The following is a 20,317-nucleotide window of genomic DNA, read 5'->3' on the forward strand; positions in this document are numbered from 1 at the left end:
CTCTAGGAGTTTCATGACTGTGGCCTATGGTTTTTCCTGCATGAAGTGCTGAACAATTTGGGGATCAAAGTATCTCCTGCATTTGAAGTGTGCATTAGTGCTTGTGAAATTATTGGACAAAAAAGAAAGTCATACTGAATTAAAGTAAGGGCCCAGTTCTTAATGCATGGCTGATGTGTCTGCAACACTAAAGACAGGTTACACCTGAAAGACAAAAGTGATGATAAATTTGGTAACATCAAGGAGGGGAGGGGAAATCTGTTGGGAGTAAGAAAACAAACTCTTTTAATGGTTAGGACCATCCAGCACCTTCTCAAAGAAACATGAGCTTTTTGTTTGTCACTGGACAGTCAACGTCTGCTCGCTCCAGTTCTGCTCAAGTACTTGCAAAAGCCATCACACGAGTGACACAAAACCGGCACACGATGCAGCGCGACAGATACAGACTGGCCACAGCATCACTATTCACAGGCAATGCCAGCTTGAAGCATGAGCAAAAGCTGCTACGAGCACTACCAACCTCTTGGGTTCACACAGCTGCCTAGAAAGGTGATGGTCAGACCTCCACTACCATCACGGAGAAGAAATAAACAACATACGAGGTTCAGTTTTTTTCCCGCATGACACCCCGACCATCCGTCCCAACAACACGCTTAAAATCATTTAGAGAAATGCTTAAAATTTGCAGTGGATGCTTTGTCACTGGTCCTTCATTGACCAGGCCTGGTCAAGTCAAGGGCACAGCTTTAATTATTATGAAATCAATTCAATATGATCCCTGCAGATCACAGCTTTAAAGAGGTTTCATTTTCAGTGGAGGAGTAGCTAGCAGTCTCTAATTTCATATGTTCTCTAAGGTAGTGAACAATAGGTACTCCCATTCACAGGAGGAAACTGAGGCACAAGGAGACAAAATCATTTGCCTATGATCATAGAGAGTCAGGAGCAAACCGAAGAATTAAGCCCCATTTTAAAAATTCTAAGTACTGAACTGTCCCTTTACATGGCAACACAGGTGGGTTAGACCATATTCTACAAGCAAATGCTAAGAACACATACTGATCATGACACCTGTTGTACCCCTACAACCACAGAGGTCTATGCTACCCTAAATCCTTATGCTTGGTCACACCACAGTATTCTTTCTGAAGTCTTGCATATGGATTCAATTCTGTGTCTGAGGCACAAATCCTCTGGTGGCAAAACAGAAGAGTTGCCATTTCCTAGATCCTCAAGAGCATGTCACAAAATGTTGGGTTTTTTCCTTTCTCACACTCATACCCCAATAATATGCCCCATAGCTGATTTATCTCCAGTTGTACATACATTTGGTGCTGCACTCTGGACTGTCAAAATACCTCGTGGTACCAATATAATTCTTGCTGAACTGCTCCCAGAAGTGGTTTGTACCTGACAGTGAGCTCATTTTCATGTGGGCTGGTTAATAAACACACCACCTAAAATTTCAGGGAGGTTTGGAGGTACCCAGCAAGTGACAGAGCTGGGCTCTTTGCACTGTGGGAAGCCCTACCATAAGCAATTATTTATTTAATGCCACTAATTGCACTGTGCTGTCGATGGCTGCAGGAAGGACTGCGCGTGATCCGCTGGGAATCGCAAAATCACACCCAGCACAGAGACCAGGAGGCACAAAGGAAAGGATGATGTGACACCAATGTCAGCGCAGACACATACCCATGCTAGCAACAACTGCAAGCTGCAATTTTTCACAATAATTAAGTAATAATCTCTTTTACTTTGTAATACACTGAGCAATAAACTGCTGCTGCAATTGATTAAATGCCAAAGAATAGCTAAGGTGTTTAATCAATCACTAGAGCCACTTACGGCAAGTATAACACAAAGCTACAGAGATTATTGATATTACACAATGAGCCAGAAATGGGAAAGAAAATTATCCCTATTCCTACCTCTGCAATGCCTTGAATGTGTTGTGCTGTTTTCCTTGTGCTTTCTAAGCAGTGAGCCCTTTGGCTCCATGTTTGGCTGAATCAAATACTGAGTACAGGCAGGATTCAGCCTCCACAGGGAAATCACAGCTACCCCCAGCTTCCACGCCAGAGACCTGGCTTGGTATAGGCTGGAGAACTGGCTGAAGCAAGTCCTAATGGATCAACCAAATATCTGAAGGATGAGAACACAATGTCGGGAAACAGACTGATGTAATTGAAAAGGGAAATTCCACAGACTTCTTCATTAAATGATTTCAGTGAATCAGGTAGTAGCATCCCCCTCAAAGCCTGACTAAAGGTTTCTGTGTTCCTTGTTTTCACGCATATTAGAATATCATATGCCCTGTGCTGTTATAATTCATCTAATTGGGACAGAGTCTTCTCTTGGCTTCTCTAGGGGAACTGCAATGAAGTGGCTAAAGCTGTATTACAAGAATAGAATTTAGTGCTGTAAATGCAAATGCAGTGGATTTGGGAAAATCTGTAGCAATATATAGAGCTGTTCCCCAAATAGCTCATCCTATGTCACAACAGGAGGAGTGTAATTGGTGACATCAGTAAATGCAAACATCTAGAGAAGTCTGTTACCAGAAAAGTCCCAACTTCCTGCCCTAACAGCTAGGAAAAGTCATAGTTCTATCTGGTACATACACTCCTGTTCCCCAGCTCCTGGCACAAACATGAGGTCTTTTGGGGATTGAGTGCCTGCCTCCTTCATGTTTCAGTCTCACTCGAAGCCAGTCAACACACTCCTATCATCCATGGACATCATTAAACCTGGCACATTCTGCTATTTGCCTGGCGAACTCTAAAGTTTAAACAGAATGATGTCATTTTATTGGCCTTGTAATCATTGCTCATATTATAAAGGTCACACATTTCACATCATGGCAGAAAATCAATAGCTCTCCCAACAGCCTCTGGGGGAAAAAGTTTTGCTTCTGAAGAATAATATATAATAAACAATTTTAGTCCTTACTTTATCATGGCTATAATCTTGGAGAAAAGCTACAGTAAAAATCTGGCAAAGGCTGATATATAAACTCATTAAAATTGGGAAGTGATTTAGAACAGGACTTTTAAAAAGATTTATCTTGAGCTAAACAGCAAAGAGATTTGTTTAGGTCTACATTTAAACAAACTCCAAGAGCTCTTTAACAGCTTAATTTTATGGTAGCTGTTGGGGAATTCTTTCAGATTTACAAATCATGTATTTCTCCAGCAAGGTGATAGACCTGAGCAATGTGCAAGTAGAACTGAACCTGCAGATAAGCAGGAAGCACAGATATATTCTGAATGGGCAAGGGGGGAGTTACTGAAAAATATTCTGCATTGTCTGGAATAATTAAGTCCAACAAAATCAAGCGAATGCTTTTGAACATAGTCTGGCTACTTATACTTCGACTTAATTGCTTCAACTAGAGAAGACAAAGGCACAGTGAACCCTTTAAAGCAAAAGATGGCTCGATTACACTCTCAAATAACAAATCAGAATCAGTGTCTCTTTCTGTTAACTAATATACAGGAAAGAGCAAAAATGTTTGAATACTTGATAACAAGAAAAATAACCCTAATACCTCATCTGCAGGATCTTGTAGTGCAACTGACAAAAAGCAAATTGGAGAAATTTACATTTTTTGGTATTTGTCTTTGAAAATAATTTCCAAATGTAATATACATGGACAAGAATCAGCCATAGTGCTTTCATGCTTAATAGTGATGCAACTGAAGTTTTCTGCATCTCGAGTTATAAATAGATGGGTATCTATGCATTTTTCCTGCATTATTTGTATCAACGCGTTCCCATAACAGAACGCCTGTGTGATTCTGTTCGAAGCATTTAATAGTGAGATGCCTTGATTTGCGAAGCCACATTTAGAGTCTGGCTAAAGTAGCCATGCAAGTGAAACACCGCGAGCGCATCAATTTGTCAATTTACGGACAACGCTGCTGCCTCTCATTCAGCCTTCCCTCATGGTTTGGATATGCTGCCTTTAACTGGCTTGCAACATTATTTTGACTGACTAATGGTTTGGCTACAGCTTCACTCAATTTCAGATCAAATACGAAAAGCTACCTATACCCGGTGCAGATGCCAGCTAACGCTCTGTTTACAAGCTACAGTCACAAAGTCAAAACAAATTCTGGATGTTCAAAATGGAGCCATCTGCACGGAATAAACATGAAAAATGTGAAACATTTTTTGTAGATGTACATTAGTGCCTAGGAACAGTTGGTTCAGCTTCCGCCCAGGCTGCCTGGTTGAGAACAGGAGGACTGACAGAGTTTGTGACACCTATTTACATTTGATGCCATATGACTCACCATGCTGTAGACACAGAGGTATGACGTATATTTAAGCTTTGTGCTCCAAAAGGGCACTGAAATAAATTATTATCTTTTAAAATAAAGACACACTTAGAATTGTTATTTGTGATCTTTCCCCGGGCAAGTGGGACTTGCCGTATAATTTTTTCCTTTTGCGTCTCCAAGGTCCATCTATGAGCCTACCGCCACTACCTGCTTCTCCCAGCAGGAGACAGCAGGAAAGAGCTAGCTCCATAATATAACCTCAACTTTGTTCATATTTCACTCAGAATCTATCTTTAAGAAATAGGAAAACACACTCATTCTGGTAGTGTAAGGAAAAAAAAAGTTGCCTCAGACTGTCTATGGCTCAGGTCTCATACAACTAAGGAACCTGAATGTCATCCGCTAAAAGCACATGTTTGAGCTGACAGGAGGCTGCAGGATTGCTGGCAGCAGGGAGGAGCTCCAGCTCCACCCTGGACTGAGAAAACTGAAGCCCATAGTTTGGGGCTGGTCCTTCTCTGCATAGACCAAAGCAATGGCCTCTCCCATCACCCAGCTGCCTTTTGGCCTCTCCACCCCAATGCCTTCCCAGGATTTAACCTATCAGCTCAACATGCTGATCTTGCTGGCTTGTTTTCATAATTAGCAATATAAACGTTTACCCTAAAGTAACCAAGTTCCCATTATAAGAGAGCTACATATTTCTACCAAGATAGACAGGACAATAAAAAAAAAAAATCAAATTAAATTGCTTTGTTCCCTGGACAGTATTTAGAACTCCAGAAAACAGGAAATCCAAGATTTTCATGTAAGATGAAGCATTTAACCGAAGAAAAGCTACTTCTTTTTATCTCTGTCAAATTATTTTGATTACCAAAGAAAGGACTCCAGACTGGGGTAGACAGTTTCTCATGAGGCTTAAGAGTCTGTTAGCTGTATGCTCATTAGAAACTGCTGTTCAAGTTGACACAATTTAGACTGAACATCTTGTTTATTACAAAACTTCAACATTTTACTTTAATCCTTAAAGCACTGAAACTTCAGGCAAAGAAGAGAGTGCAATGATGCTGCATTTTAACTGTCCACCATTTGATTTTTTTATGTTCTTCAGAATCATTAATGGTTCAAAACCAATATGTCTATGTATCTTGGGAGAGGCAGAGAAGAAACTTTGTTAAATTATAGCCAACCTTCTGCTATGTACAGACCAGACTCAGCACTCTACATGGAAAGTCGTATTTTGTACTGAATATCTTGATGTATCGGAGTTATAGGTTCATGAGATATAAAAGCATAGATGCCCAAACATACAACATATATTTCCATGACATGCACCAAGAAACGTGCATACTGAGGTAATAGGTTATTTACTGAGCTATACAAGTTTATGCAGCTGCAAGGTAATCAATCACGTAAATGATGACAGGAAGGGACATTTACAGAGCAACATCATTGCAATACGTATGTCATAAGGCACTGAGTATTTTATTAAACAGGATTTAAAAAAAATAAATTACACCCCAGCATCGCTTCTGCTTTGGAATTGTTTTATCAGCTCAAAATGTATTAACTTGCAAATCTCTACCTTCGTTATTCTATCTTGTAGATAAACATTATCTTTGAGCCTCAGTCACTATCCATCTGTCTCATGAGGGAAGAAAACATGTACTGTAATGGTTCTATTGTATGATCACAATAAAGAACTAGTGAAATCACAAGATTAAATAAATTACATTGTTTAAACACAGGCTTGCAAATTCATCAGGAAAATTTACCTGACCAACAAATCCATTTGCTCACTTTTTATCAGGATGTTGATACAAATAATGTTCCTTGTTCCAGGCAAACAAAATCTGGCAAGACTAGTGTAACTTATTAGGGTCAAACGCTGCCAGTTTGCACCTGCTCTATCAGAAGAAAATCAGGAAAATTAATGGCTGTGTGCTCGGGCACGCACCAGCAGCTCCTGCTAATTCACCATCACAGAAATGATCATTACAAACCAAGACGAGCAATGGGATTAAGAGCAAATGCTTTTGTTCACGCACAACATGGCCAGAATAAAATAAAGCAAACAAAAGAGCCACGTTTCCTATATATCCTTAATGCCATTCACCCATGGAACGCCATCTAAATGCTCAGCCAGGACCATTTCTAAAGGCGGGATCAGCAGCAGCCTGTAACACTACAGTGCCGGAGATCACAGTCAGAGGCACAAATCTGGCTCCCTGCTGAGATTTAAGAAAGAAGATGACGAGTTTGAAGATGCTGGCTTAAATGACTGGCAAATGAAGGAAGAAATGAATAGCAAGTGCCCTTGGAAGAACAATGTTTCATGACCTAAACTTCTCCTAGGGACTGAGAATAAACTGCATCTTGCAAGGTACTAGTGAAGAAGCAAAAAAAATGGGCCAACTTATTAATAGTGTGGGATCTAACTTGTTTGCAAGTATCTCTGGCAGCCTAATTCAGTGGCAAAACAACCTGTGTGAGAGCTACTGTTTGTTAAAGGTAAATAAAAGATGCAAGCAGGTTCTGGGGGATTATATAGGAAGGAAGATTAAAAGTAAGTTGACAGAATAAAAAAATCGTTCTCATCAAAGTTAAAGCTCAAACCCTTACTCAACTCATATCTGATTTCTTTTAATGATTATTTATTACACCATCAAAAACCAGCTTAGAACAGAGCTGGCATGTAGCTAATAAATCTGTTTCTTAGGAATGTGGTGAAATTTATACAAGTAATTATCTAGGTAGTCTGTCCAAGACTCTTTCTCAACATTGCAATGTCTAGAGGGAAAACAATAATAAAATAATGATAGCCACCATTATTATTTATTACTACTATGATGATTATGGCAGTGCCCAAAGATCCCAATCATCATTACAGTGATTAGAATTAATTCTGTCAGGCACTGGTTCTTTCTCCTTCAGCTACAGGGTGTTGCTAATACTTTTCTACAGTATTTAGAGATCCAGAGACATCAGTGAAAGGCATAACAGCACTTCACCTATGGCCACAGCATAGGCAGGAAAGGGCACGTGGCTCTTCTCACTCCATCAGTCCCTGCCCATCCACCCTGCAGAACTGCTCTGAGTATTTCAGACAGTGAAGCTCAGCACTGTGCAAGCAAAAAGATGGCACCACAATCAGATATGATCATAACCTGGTCATATTAATTCAAATTCATTATTCCAATCCAGCAGTGGCTAATCCTTGATAATATAAATGAAAGGAGTGAACTACTGATCCCTGGAGCTACCTACAAGCAAGCTGGAGTTCGAGATTTGATTACCCTCATTTTAGGGCAAGACTGGCTTTTGGAATTGCCCAGAAAAGACAGTTTTCAAGAATATGGCTCCTGTTTCTGTGCCATGGAAAATTTTTTTTCTCTGATGTCTTTGATTCATTTATCGTGAACTGCACCTTGTTAGGTAACTGATCCCTTTCACCCCTGAATTTTAACAGAGTTAAACCTAGGCAGGGTTTTAAGATCTAAGTAAATACAGATAGGTCACTTGCACTGGCATCTTGAGAGATGGTGCATCACAGCTGCATGGCTCGTGGATGGGTACAGCTGGAGCAAGAGAGGTGATTAGTCTGTCATTCCTTGGGTAAGATTGCAGAATTTGTGGTTTGAGTCAAGACATTACAGGAGCAAGAAGTCCCAGCTACAGTAAACAGAGATACTGTCAACGAAAAAGAGGAGTGAGAGATTCAGGGATCTGCTCGGGGAACTTGCCTCTGTGAACTGCTGCCATTACAGGGCAGAATTCTACAGGCAGAAGCTTCTGTGCTGCACCTCAAGGCTTGAAAAAGAGCCTTTCTGTCCTCCTTGCCAGGGTTTCTCTTCAGAGTAGGGCACATTGCTCTGCCCCTAATTGCAGAGCAGCATCCAGCCCAAGCCACTCATCCTCCTAACCCACAGCCAGGCTGTGACACCTGCGATGGGTTCTGCGGAAGCGCAGAACACCACTGAATATTTGTAAGCTGCCATTCATTTATGTAGAAGACCATACATTTTTGCCTGATGAAAACATGTTTTCCAAAGTCTGGCAGCTGAGAAATTTGAAGCCCAGCAGGGAGCTCCAAGGGGCGGGCAGGCGGCTGCCCGGGCAGGCAGAGCGAGCACAGCACTCACAGAAAAAGGCCACTGAGAGCAGGGCGCTGTGTCCCATGCCAAGATCTTGTGCCCAACACGCAGCAATTATCACTGCCTCGTTTAAGAGAAAAACCTTGTGCACAGCACAATTTACACCTGTCCCCTTGCAGTAAAGGATGAAGGATATTTTACACTCCAATGTGACCTGCCTTTCTCATGGTTTAAATGGTTTAACAGAAACCACGCTTGCTCTAGGCACAATGTACTTCTCCTGGCACCTAAAAGAAACATTGTATCTTCAACTCTCTATTTCTCTGTTTTCAACTATATGCTATAGTTTGTTTCCACATTCATTCTGTTCTACAATGGAGCTGAAGTATGCAGATGTGGAAATGCTGCTTGCTCCTCTCCCAGAGTTAAAAGCAAGATTCTTAATAAGCAGGAAAACATGAAGGGGTCACTAAGAGTAGGTTTTTCTTTCATCCTGCTGTTTCTCATTTTGGGCTTTTTAGAATGTAAACACAAACCAGACAGTGTGTTTTCCAGACACCTAAACACTTTTGCAGTTTCGTCAGGCTGTTTCAGATGGATAGTGGCAGGTTTCTCTGTTGTGCATCCAAATGCTCCCTTTCCACACAATGGTGTAAAATACATAATGACATCTTCGTCTTCTGCGTAGGTGTAAAGCAAGAGGAATTTGTTCTTCTCACCCCAAATGCTCTACCTCTCCTGCCCTGCTTTCAAGCCCTCAGAGAGTATGTTAGAAAGAAAAATTAAAATCTGAAGCCTTGAAAAAGAAGGCAAGGTATTGTGGAAAAGCAATTTGGCCATGAAGTCACTTGGGTCTGCTTTGTAGGAAATTAAGGATGAACATAGAAGGGCCAGATTACAATGCATCCAAAATACTACTTCTTGTGACAGAATCTCTTCGTACATAAGACTTACTGCTCCATGCCAGTGGAGTCAGGCACCCAAGATGACTTAAAGATTAGAAAGCATCATTAAAATCTAATCTTGAAAAGACAGAGATCGTAGGACAGGATCTGTGTATCTTTAACAACTGACCAGAGAGAAATCTACTTGTAAAAGCTTGCTTATAAAAGCAGACATTTTGGCCAAGAAGAGATTTTTATGTCAAGTGCTTCCTTTTAATAATGTCATATATAGTAGAGATTCCAGTACTCTGGGTTAAGAAGAAGAAAGCAGCAAATTAAAATGTTCCGGTGAAACATTTCTTTGTTACGGAAATATTAGAAATTCCATTTATTCAGCAGCTGCATTTGTCTATCCCAAATACAGCTGGAAATAAAAAAGATGGCTCTTCATGGGATTTTCTATTCGTTCCTTCCTCCTGGAACACACACACACACACACACACACCCCCACACCCACCCCCAACTTCTGCCATTTCTTTTAGGGCAGATACAAAAACAGAGCTCATTTTTTCCCTCCACTAAACCAAGAATGTTTTAAATAAGATAATCTATGCTCTGCAAGAGGCACATTTTGGAGATATGCTTTTTGATGGATCTGGATCTGTCTCTTTTTAATTTTTTTTTCCTGTGTACACATATGAGCATAAATATGTCCCATTAAGAGAAACACTAATTTCCATAAGTAATCATTCATGTCCTTTTACTCAACTATGATTCAGGCTGGATGACTGGTCTTTCTCTCTGGGTTATGAAAAATAAACACTTCCAGAAGGCAAATCATGCTATTTGTTGTGAGATGGGATGTATCATCCTACAGACATTCCCATCTTTTCTCCCAACTGCAGTGAAATCTAGACAGCCAGCTTAGGCTGGACTCCTGAGGAAAGCAATGGAACATCCATCATAAGTTCACTGTCTACGCAAATCACCCTCTCTTTTATGGTAAAGGGGAATGGCCTCCTCCTTCACCTCATCTCTTAAACACCTATTTTTTGGGGAGAGGACTTGCCTCTTGGACAGGTCTGTCTCCCTCTCTGCAGACTGCAGTAACAGTCAAGAAGGTGAGGTTAGACTCAACCTACCTCAGATGCCAACCTTGGACCTAAATGTTGGTTAGCTAACATGAGACATAAGCACCTGTCATTGGTCCAGGGGCCATGCCTGCACACAGGAACCTGAATTAGGAGAAAAAGATCATTCAGGAAGCCTTCAAGGTTCTTCTCTTCATTATCTGTATCATAAATTAAGCCCTTGTTTTCAAATGGCTGATTCAATGAGAAGCAAAGTCAAGCAGGCTGGAGTCAATGTGGTTGGCACTGCACTCAAAATATGAAAGATGCCCTTTAGGGGACAGTGCCCCAGTCCAGCTGCTCTTCATTATCCATGTTCTCCTGAAGCCCTATACTGCAGTACTCCTGTATGGATACTCATTATTCCCCTGAATCTCATCTTTCTCCCTTCATGGGGACACTGATGAGGAACAATTATCAGGAATATTTCACACCTCCTGTTCTTAATACACCTGATTCTCTTCAGATGATTCTGCACTGAAAAGGGCTGAGATTGTTTTCCATGGTCAGTTGCTGTTGGGAGGGAGATGAACACCAAGTCCTGGCTTAGGTTTGAGTGCTGCGTAGCTTCTGATGGGGATGACCTGTTTCTAAAACAAGTGCCTGGTATGGTGCTGGACTAGACTAAACCAAGTTCAAAAGGGCTCATATATTTGAAAGATAAATCACATGGAATGGAGAATTTTCTGGAAGAGGAGCAGAATGCTCAGCACAGGATCAGCAATATTCTGAGAAACTAAAAGGCTTTCAAAATGCACTCTCATTATCAAATTTGTTTAGTAAATAACTTTAGAATTGTTTTGGACAATCAAACCTGGTTATCATCTTTTTATCAGTGCAATAAAAACAACATATTTTCTTCCCTGCTATGACTAATTCTCATCAAATAGCCTTCCTCAAGATGAGCAATAACTCTAGTTCTATTATGCTTTTTATCTGTGTTTTGGTTTTATTTTGAGAAGGAAATAATTGATCTTATTTGATTTTGAACATTTCTCTTTTATTCTTTTGAGACACTACTTGCTATTCTACCATCAGATACCAACTTGAACACACAGTGGAATCAATAGAAGAATATGAGGTTAATAATAACCAGCCTGTGGCAAATAATAAGCTGAAGTAAATACTCTGAAAGATTATATTTCTGCATGTTTCTATAGATGTACACAGCACCTTCATGAATAGATCATATTCTCATTGATGTTTCTGGTGACACATTGGTGCCTTTGGTTGGAATGACACTAGGGTTTAACCCTGCCTTGCACTGATTGAAACGGCCTTTCTATTATATTTAATAGAAAGAGATGTCTTTTATTCTTCAAGAAAAACTGCCATTTTTGTTTTGATTTCTATAATAACACAAGGTGTGCAATATAAATCACATAAAGCTTTAAGTGCTGTCTCGAAGGAGCTGCTAACAAATATCATAGAGGTTTTTAGTTGTATTGTATCTGTAAACATTCTAACCCTAAGAACTATAATGATTCTGTATTATTAAGGGCATGATCCCACAAAAAAATTGAGTGCCTCTTGCAATTTGAGCCCTTGAATTCTACAGTTTCAGAAAGGACAAGGTTTTACACTGCAAATATCCTACAAAAGGCAAGTCTTTAGAAATTCCACCCCATAGCCCTGAGTTTATTGTCCCGCAAAGACACATTTGCTCAGTTTACAGGTGAATATTTATTTTTCTCACCTGACAGTTTTGCAAACTCAAGTTGACATCAAGCTGAATTTTTTCTTATTCAAGCATCATCATCAGTAATAAAGGTATTTTTGCCTTGGATACACCTGTGCAACTCCATTAGCCTCCATCAAGGTTACATGTGTGCAACTAAGGTTATACATGGAAGGCAACTGGAATGGAGAGATCTGATAATGGACACAAATTGACCTCTGGAATATTTATTGCTGCTGATGATGTGAAAGGAGGCAAAAAGTGGTGAGTTTAGGAAACAGGCTAAACCTTCCACTGTTTTCTTCTTGTAAGCATGCAAGCCTTATGTAGGCAGCTGAAAGACAATACATGCTGAAATCTAGGCTTTTACTTCCACAAAATCTAGGATTTTAATTTTTTATATTGTTTTAACTAAGTTCATAACAGAGCAGTGCTCAATCTAAGGTATATATCCATTTAATAACTAAATAATAAAGCAGCAAGATTTGTCAATCTGCTTCTAGAAACAGATGCTGCCTGGTGACTTCTGCACACAAGCAGAAAATCCAAATGACATTCTTTGGACAGTCAGTGATTTGGTTCCTCTAACTTGGTTTTATGATTTTTCTTTTCCTGTAGACTCTGCTCTTTATCACCCTGAAAAGCATATACTGTAGCCTTAACAATTAAATAATAATGAGCAGACAGAAGAGAAAGGACAGGAGAGATCTGGCATAGCTACTGCTAGCAATCATTAGATTTACAGAGGGGAAAAGACATGCTTCCTAGGCCAACATATTTTTTATGAATAATTGATATGGCAGTCAGTACAGTTATATCATAGAAATGTAATATATATCCATAATTATAGAACCAGCTTTGTGCAAAAGGACACAATACACTGAAAGGAGATACCAGCCAATATGCCATCCTGAAATAAAATACAGTCACTATTGTGTTAGTTGGCAAAATTTAAATACAGGATTTGAAGCAAGCAAAATGTTCTTTAATCCCATTTTTTAGCACAGTCCAGGCTCAATCTGCTCAGGAAAATACTGCAAGGCAAAATCAGCAGCTGCATTAATTTGCTGATGATTGAGAGAAAAATGAAAGTTATCCTCGTGTTCTTTTTCCCCCTACTTGCTACTCTAACTTACTAATAATACAAGAGTACTAATTTATTCCTAGGCAAGTATATGAAGGATACAAATTGAAAAATCAATGTAATGGAAAAAAAAGATTATCATGCCCTGTTTAGAATCAATCAGCTAGAAACAGAGGGGGGAAAATGCGAAGGTGGAAACACGATGTTTAGAAAATGTACATACTGTGCCTACCCTAAGCTGAAGTGTTTGTATGAAAAAGCTACTGTTAGTTCAACATGCAGACCGAGCTACATTTTGACCAGAAAATCATCTAATTTCCACTTTTTTCTAGCGAAATTAATCAGTTTTCTTTTTTTTTTTTTAAAAGGTCCCTCCCCAAATAATAAAAATATCGATCCCTTTGCCCATAAAAGCCACACCAAAGCATGTAACAAAGATTTCAGGGTGAAGGGATTACAGTACTCTAAATGCTTTATTTGCACGATGTCTCAGCACCGTTCACCTGAACGCTGATGGCTTTTTGCAGCCTGAAGCACAGACTTTGGTCGTGTGTGGCAGAGTCCCTTGCAAACATCGACAGCAGTAGTTTTTAGTTGTGGACTGAATCACCATCAGCAGTGGAGTTTAAATCTTAGATCTCTCAGTGGTGGAACACTTTCTTCGGCCAAAACCAGCCTCTACTCATCAGAAATAATTACAGTGTACGAGTCAGATGTGTAACAAATGGATCTGAGTCTCAGTTTGGAAATACATTCAGAGGAGGTGGAAAGAATGGCTACTGGCTCTGTGACAGGAGATTCAATCTTCATAAACCTGCAAGAGAGGGGAGGAAAAAAAAGCGACACAAATGCGCCCTACAAAAGAACAGAGCAGATCACAGCTGGAAGGAAGGCAAACCTTTTAATCAGGTCCTTGAAATACAAGCTGCAGGAAGCTAGAACATTTTGGTGGACTTCAAACTCTTTGCCTTCAACAATAATTTTCAGGTCTGTAAACTCTTTCGCTCTGCGTTGCTGGTTCAACTCCTTCAACATTTCTGCAGAACAGAGAAGACAGACAGTGCCAGGGTTCCCATTAAGAGTTTTTTATTTTTACTTTTTTTTTTTTTTTTTTTTTTTTTTGTAAAGAAGTAGAGAAACAGGAAACAATTGATATTTTTGTTGGTAAGATTGGCTCAACACAGACAGTCAGAAGTTACAAACATAACATATTAAAAAAAAAGAAACAGAAAAAAGCAGGAACCAGTAGGTCTAAACAACTGAAATATATATTTACACAGGAAAAAAAAAACCAAAAAAAACCCAAAACCAATTCCTAAATTTGGAAGGGTTAAAAATGAAAATAAAATATTTCAGCATTAGAAAATCAGAAACACAGAGAATGCATTACCATAGAAAACTTAAAATAATTTGTTATAATCAAAATCAAGAGCTAATGAATTTATATCCAAATGGAAATAAGTTTTGAATATACTAGAACAATATTAGTAAAAATGGCATTATGATGCAATATGAACTGGATATGGGTCAACATAATAAAACCACAAGACCTGAAAAAATAACTTATCCTTAATATAGTAAAAATGTGTTAAGCCTTTCAGTTAACATAAAAAATAGCAATTCTAAATATATAAATTACAGCGCATAAAAAATTAGCTAAATTATCAATGCACCTTGCAATATACCTCAGCTACACAGACTACAATTGTATGTGTTTCAGAATTAGCTTAAAAGCATTCTTATGATAAAAAAAAATCTCACGCAGAGACTAAATTACTGCCTTTTATAGCAATTCCTATTTTTTGCACTCCAAGGATTTTTACCATCACAGCATTTTTATTTTTTAGCCTTCAATGGCTTCATTTACAGTAACAATCAACTTTCACACATCATGAAAGAATCATAATGATTAAAATAACCTATGAAAGTGTTTCCATGCTGCAATAAAGCACCTACCTTGCGTGATGCCACCTTTTATAGAGCCTATCTGGGCTAACAGAATGAAATGATAGCATGCCATGTCTCCATGTGGGGATGTGAACTACTAAGCAACCTACACGTTTTATATGCTGCCTGAACTTTTAAGGCTAAGACTTCCCTCCAACTTTGCAGACTAAAGTGGCTATCAAGATGAATAATATACTTTTCACCTGGGCAATAGCCTGGCGGTTCAGAAGCCAGTGATCAAGATGACAGAAGAGCTGATTTTAAATACTAAAGAACTTTGGGTTTATTTTATGTTTGCAATAGGTCAAGGTTCTCATTTCCTCAGTGTAACACCTGAACACATTCCTCTTCAGACAGATCTGTAAATCAACAACAGTTCCTTACATGGAGTCCTTACATGAAGTAAAAGGAACCTCAAGGGTGTGTAATTCTAGCTATGCTCAAAGCTACACACAGGCTTGAGCAAAAGCTGCCAAAGCATTGCCAAAGGGTCTCATGGTGAAACCCAGACCCAAATAATCCCTGTGCTCTCCTGCTTCCCCAGAGAAACTCAACAGGAATCATTTCAGCCAAGCACTAATGTTTAATGACACAAAAGCATGCAAATATACAACTGTTTCAACTGAAAAGAAATTGAATCTCTCCCAAGCCCCAATATCTGTGGTGCATATTTTTCAGGCCTAAGTAAATAAATGTCACCTTGCACATTTATGTCTATTTAATGGAAATACAGTAGTGTCTGAAAGGCTAATTATTCTATGCTGAAATGGGTCAGTGCTCTCCAGAGAGCAAGCAGATCATTAGAGAGGGCACAGAAATAACAGCAGGCTTTTGTCAGATCTATAATAGGGGAAAATAAACCACTCTGTCCTGTGGGTGCTGTAGCAGGGGCTATTTTTAACAAATTCAGCTGAGGTAAAGCACAGTGATACGTTTTGAGCAAAACCTAAAATGGGATCTTAATATTCACTCTGGAGCAGGGGAGTCTCAGGCTTTTGCTGGAGGTGTGATGCCTGAAGTCACTGCACAATGAACACTTTGGGCCTCAGCTAAAGACCAAGGATGGTTTGGGCTCAAGGGGTGTTATACTTGATTGAGGGCCAAAGTGACTGAGGTCTCTGGCTTCACAGAAACAGCACCAGGTGCTTTATCAGTTGTATGTGTTTATGGAGGAAGCATTTTTCTGTCCCCTTTCACATAGGAACCTTTTTTTTTTTTTTTTTTTTTTTACCTTTCTCTGTCATGGTCCATTTTCCCACTTTCATTTACAGCAACGACATTTTTCTCACACCAATTTTCTATAATTTCATGTCTTAAAGACTGTTAACTTTCCCTCTAAACTTTCTGGTACTCTCTCCCCTTTTCAAATTTACCCAACCACTGTCCTTGACCCCCATTTGCACTTTTCCTAAGTTCCTATTCAAGTTCCATTTCTCTTGTATCTGTGACTTTAAAACCCTCCTTGGAGAGGTCTTTCAGGACAAGGGCTCCATCCCTGACTATGTCATACAAGTCTAAGATTACGCTTATACAAAGGGTCAATCTTCACCTCACCTCATTCCATCTCCCCCTTTTAAAGCTCATGATCAATTATTATGGTGTTTAAAGGACACAACTGTATGAATAGCAACTGCACAGATGGATCCTGTGCTAGAGGAGAGGAGAGGAGAGGAGAGGAGAGGAGAGGAGAGGAGAGGAGAGGAGAGGAGAGGAGAGGAGAGGAGAGGAGAGGAGAGGAGAGGAGAGGAGAGGAGAGGAGAGGAGAGGAGAGGAGAGGAGAGGAGAGGAGAGGAGAGGAGAGGAGAAACAGAGTTTAGTTGTACTCTTGAATGGGTTGGAGGTTTTAGGAAGTGAGGTCAGGGTAAGCAGGACAGTACAGACCATGCTTGAACTCCTGATTGTGGCCAAGATTACTGAAAAACAACACAAAGCTCAGCCACTGTTCCTAAAGATGTTGTGCTCTCTGTGCTGCCTCCAGTATTATGAGAACTGGTTTGAGCATCTAAGTCCCCAGACAGCTCCCACAGGTAATGGGCTCATTATTTGGACTTGCTGAGCACCCTTTAATTACACTCAGTCCTGGGCACAGCTTCTATCTATGCTCTTTACACACTTGAATGTGCTTTATGCTGCATGCATTCATTAAGGGATGCAAACCAGAAAACCAGTCTGGAGCAGTAATGCAATCTGGCTCACAAAACCCCAGAAATTAAAACAAGGTCTAACCAGAAACTGAAGCTCCTCTTTTTTCTACAGGCATTTGGAGGCCGTGATTCCTTCCTTGTTCTCCTAAATTGTTATAGTGGTGTCCACAGAGAGATGACTCTGAACTGTCCTGAATTTTTGCAGCTCAGTATCTGAACTAGAAAGAGGAAAGACAGGTGGAGAGGAGAAGAAGTCAGGAGACTGCATTGATTCATCGATCTTCCTCGCTCAGGCTCCTTTGTATTACCAAATAACTAGGAGGCATTAGTATTGGATACAAGGTTATATCAGAATGGGCCCTCATTCTCAGAGTATTTGTAATGCTCACACTGTGCTTAGCCAGGCATTAATGATTTATGAGGACTCAGGATGAGTTGCAAAACAAATTTTTTCACCAGGTAATAATGCCTGCCGATGAGTTGTAAAAGAAGAGACAACACAGTGCAGTCCTGGCAGTGAAAAATGACCTCAGCTCTCTCCTGCTAGTCCCTCTTCTGGGCTCCTCCTAATTTTCAGCATTTCCTCAAACAAATGGAATTTCCTGAAACCTTCAAAAAGAGCTGTGCTGGGAATTTCCTACCTGTTATTTATTCTTCTCATTTCTTTGTTCTACTGGATTTTCTTTTCTTTGTTTGGGCTCCCCCCGCCCCCCATTTGACTGTTTGTTTTAATAAGGGATCCAGGTAAAAATGAAGTGCAAGGACAGTTAAGGTGCAAGGTTTCAGCAGGGTGAGCACTGATATTTCTTCTCCTCAGTGAATCAAAGCCACTGCTCTGCCCTAGTGCACGGGATTTTCCCTTCCTGCCACAGGTGCACACACACATTGGAATGAGATTTCAGAACCAAGCCAGTCCTTTCTGTCCCCTTCTTCACTAGTGATGCTCTATCATTCTCAGTGAAAGACTGGTTGAATACTTTCTTCATAAAGAACTGCACAACAGACATCCCAAAATTGCACGAGCTATGTAGTGGCTGAACCTAAAGGGGACTTGACCTGAAACCTGCAAGTGAACATCTCTGTGGAGCCTGTGAACGGCAGCGTTTTCTGTCTTGCCATTATCACTGCTTGGGGGCATTTAACGTAATTATATTGAGAGTCCCAGAGACAATATAGGTCAGAAGGTGTAAGTGACTTTCCTCAGGTCAGGAACAGAGCGAGGAAGAACTCAGAAGCTTTGATTCATGGTCCCCAGATCCAGCCATCACACCACATTTTTCTCTCTCTTAATTAATGGACAAATTACAAATTAAACTAAAGAGCCCACAAGCTTTGGATCAAATACAGGACCAAGCACAACTGTGTAATAGTGTAGAACAAGTAAAGGGAAAAGAAATTATATAGAGAGTATTTTTTTAAATTACTTATAATCAGAAATAAAAATGAACAAGGAACTTATTCCCAAAGTTTATTTATTCTGTATTTTAAGCACAGTGAAGACTGGATACTTAAAGACCCTCTCTAATACACATTCCCATGGCACAATGGAAGCTCTCAGGTTTCTTTTCACTTTTAATGAAGTACTCTTTACTTAAATTCTAGTACATAAAGCTTTAAAAGGGGGCACCAAGAGCTAAAATATAATGAGCCATAAAATATGGAAGAATAATTTTTACAAACAGCTTTTAAAATAGTTTACTTTGGAAAATTAACCTCTTATAAAACTGCACAGGGTAACTGATGAAACATCACTAATTATTCTTGTGAGGAACATGCAAGAGACCAGTGCTTGCTCATACAGGCTCATGCTTTCACGACTGGGACGGAAAATGTGAGAAAGCCAAGAAAAGTTACCAGGAGGAAAAGCCAATTACCTTCTTCCCTTAATAAGTATGGAGATTAATTCTCAAGGTTATGCTCTACTTATGCAAAACAATAATTTTAACCATTAAACACCAGCACTGCCCACACTTCCTTATTTTTATAGTGGTAGAGCATGGGCAGATACAAGAAACTAAACAATGAAGCAGAAGATATAGAAGTCAAACACGAGCTGTGAGTTACAGGAAGGAGTTTGCCATGGTGAACACTTCCCATGTGAACCACTCAAGAACTCAGGATGTGTTGTCACTTTGATAAGTCTCTTCTTCTCCTCACAACATCATAAACACACAGAGAATCCCAAAGCCTGCAGAGTACCCCAATAACCTGATGAACATACCCTTGTGCTGCTGATATGTGACTTGAAGCAGCTGCAGAGAGGAAACAACTCAATGCCCAGCTGCCTCATGAGGCCAGGCTGAAGAAGTTAAGCAGACACACTTGGCACTGCAGTGGCTGATGCTGCTCTCCACTCCTCCAGACACCCTGACCTGGCAGACCAGGATGAATATCATCCATCCCTTAAGGTCTCCTGTGATGTTTAGGATGGGGGTTAGTTATTCCCCAGCTGACAAATACAAAAATCAGCTACAGCATATTCCCTGTGCTGTGAATACAAGCACACACCTCTGGAGAACAGCTTTTTATTTGGGACTGAGGGTAAGAACTAGGTCCTTTAATCTCGTTTGGCCTGAAAGGAAAAGGGAATTGAGTGAAGCCTGGTGAAAATCATTAACCGATGAAGATGTTTCAGATCATCAAATAGCACGAGTTAGAATGGACCCACAAAGACCATTGAGTCCAACTCCCAGCCCTGCTCAGGACAGCTCCAAATATCACACCATGTGCCTGAGGGCATTGTCTGAACGCTTCTTGAGCTCTGTCAGGCTGGTGCTGTGACCACTGCCCTGGGAAGCTTGTTCCAGTACCCAACCACCCTGTGGGGGAAGAACCTCTGGGATCTTCAGTTTCCTTCCTGAAGATTATATCAGTTATCTGGACTGTCTCTGCAGTCCAATAGAGACAGAGCCCACCTCAGGCACAACCCAACCACTTCTGTGTGCTTAGATGGGTGGGATATATTGTCCCTCCCCAGGGATTACCAAGGGACATTAAATAGTTGGGACCAGACAGTATTTTTTTTTTTTTTGCAAAAGGTAAAAACTAATCTGTTGCAGAAAAATACTTC

At 40.1% G+C, this 20,317-nt stretch overlaps 1 protein-coding gene across 1 annotated transcript in view; it reads right to left on the reverse strand.

Annotated features, from left to right (window-relative positions):
- The window catches only part of KLHL29 (kelch like family member 29), a 239,488-nt gene that overhangs the window by 55,748 nt on the left and 163,423 nt on the right, over window positions 1-20,317 (reverse strand). Inside the window, exon 4 of the mRNA XM_062488440.1 lies at window positions 14,055-14,193. Coding sequence (XP_062344424.1) covers window positions 14,055-14,193 — 139 coding nt within the window. The remainder of the gene's footprint in view (window positions 1-14,054; window positions 14,194-20,317) is intronic.

This window comes from Cinclus cinclus, chromosome 3 (assembly GCF_963662255.1).
Source record: "Cinclus cinclus chromosome 3, bCinCin1.1, whole genome shotgun sequence".
NCBI classification, from domain to species: domain Eukaryota; kingdom Metazoa; phylum Chordata; class Aves; order Passeriformes; family Cinclidae; genus Cinclus; species Cinclus cinclus.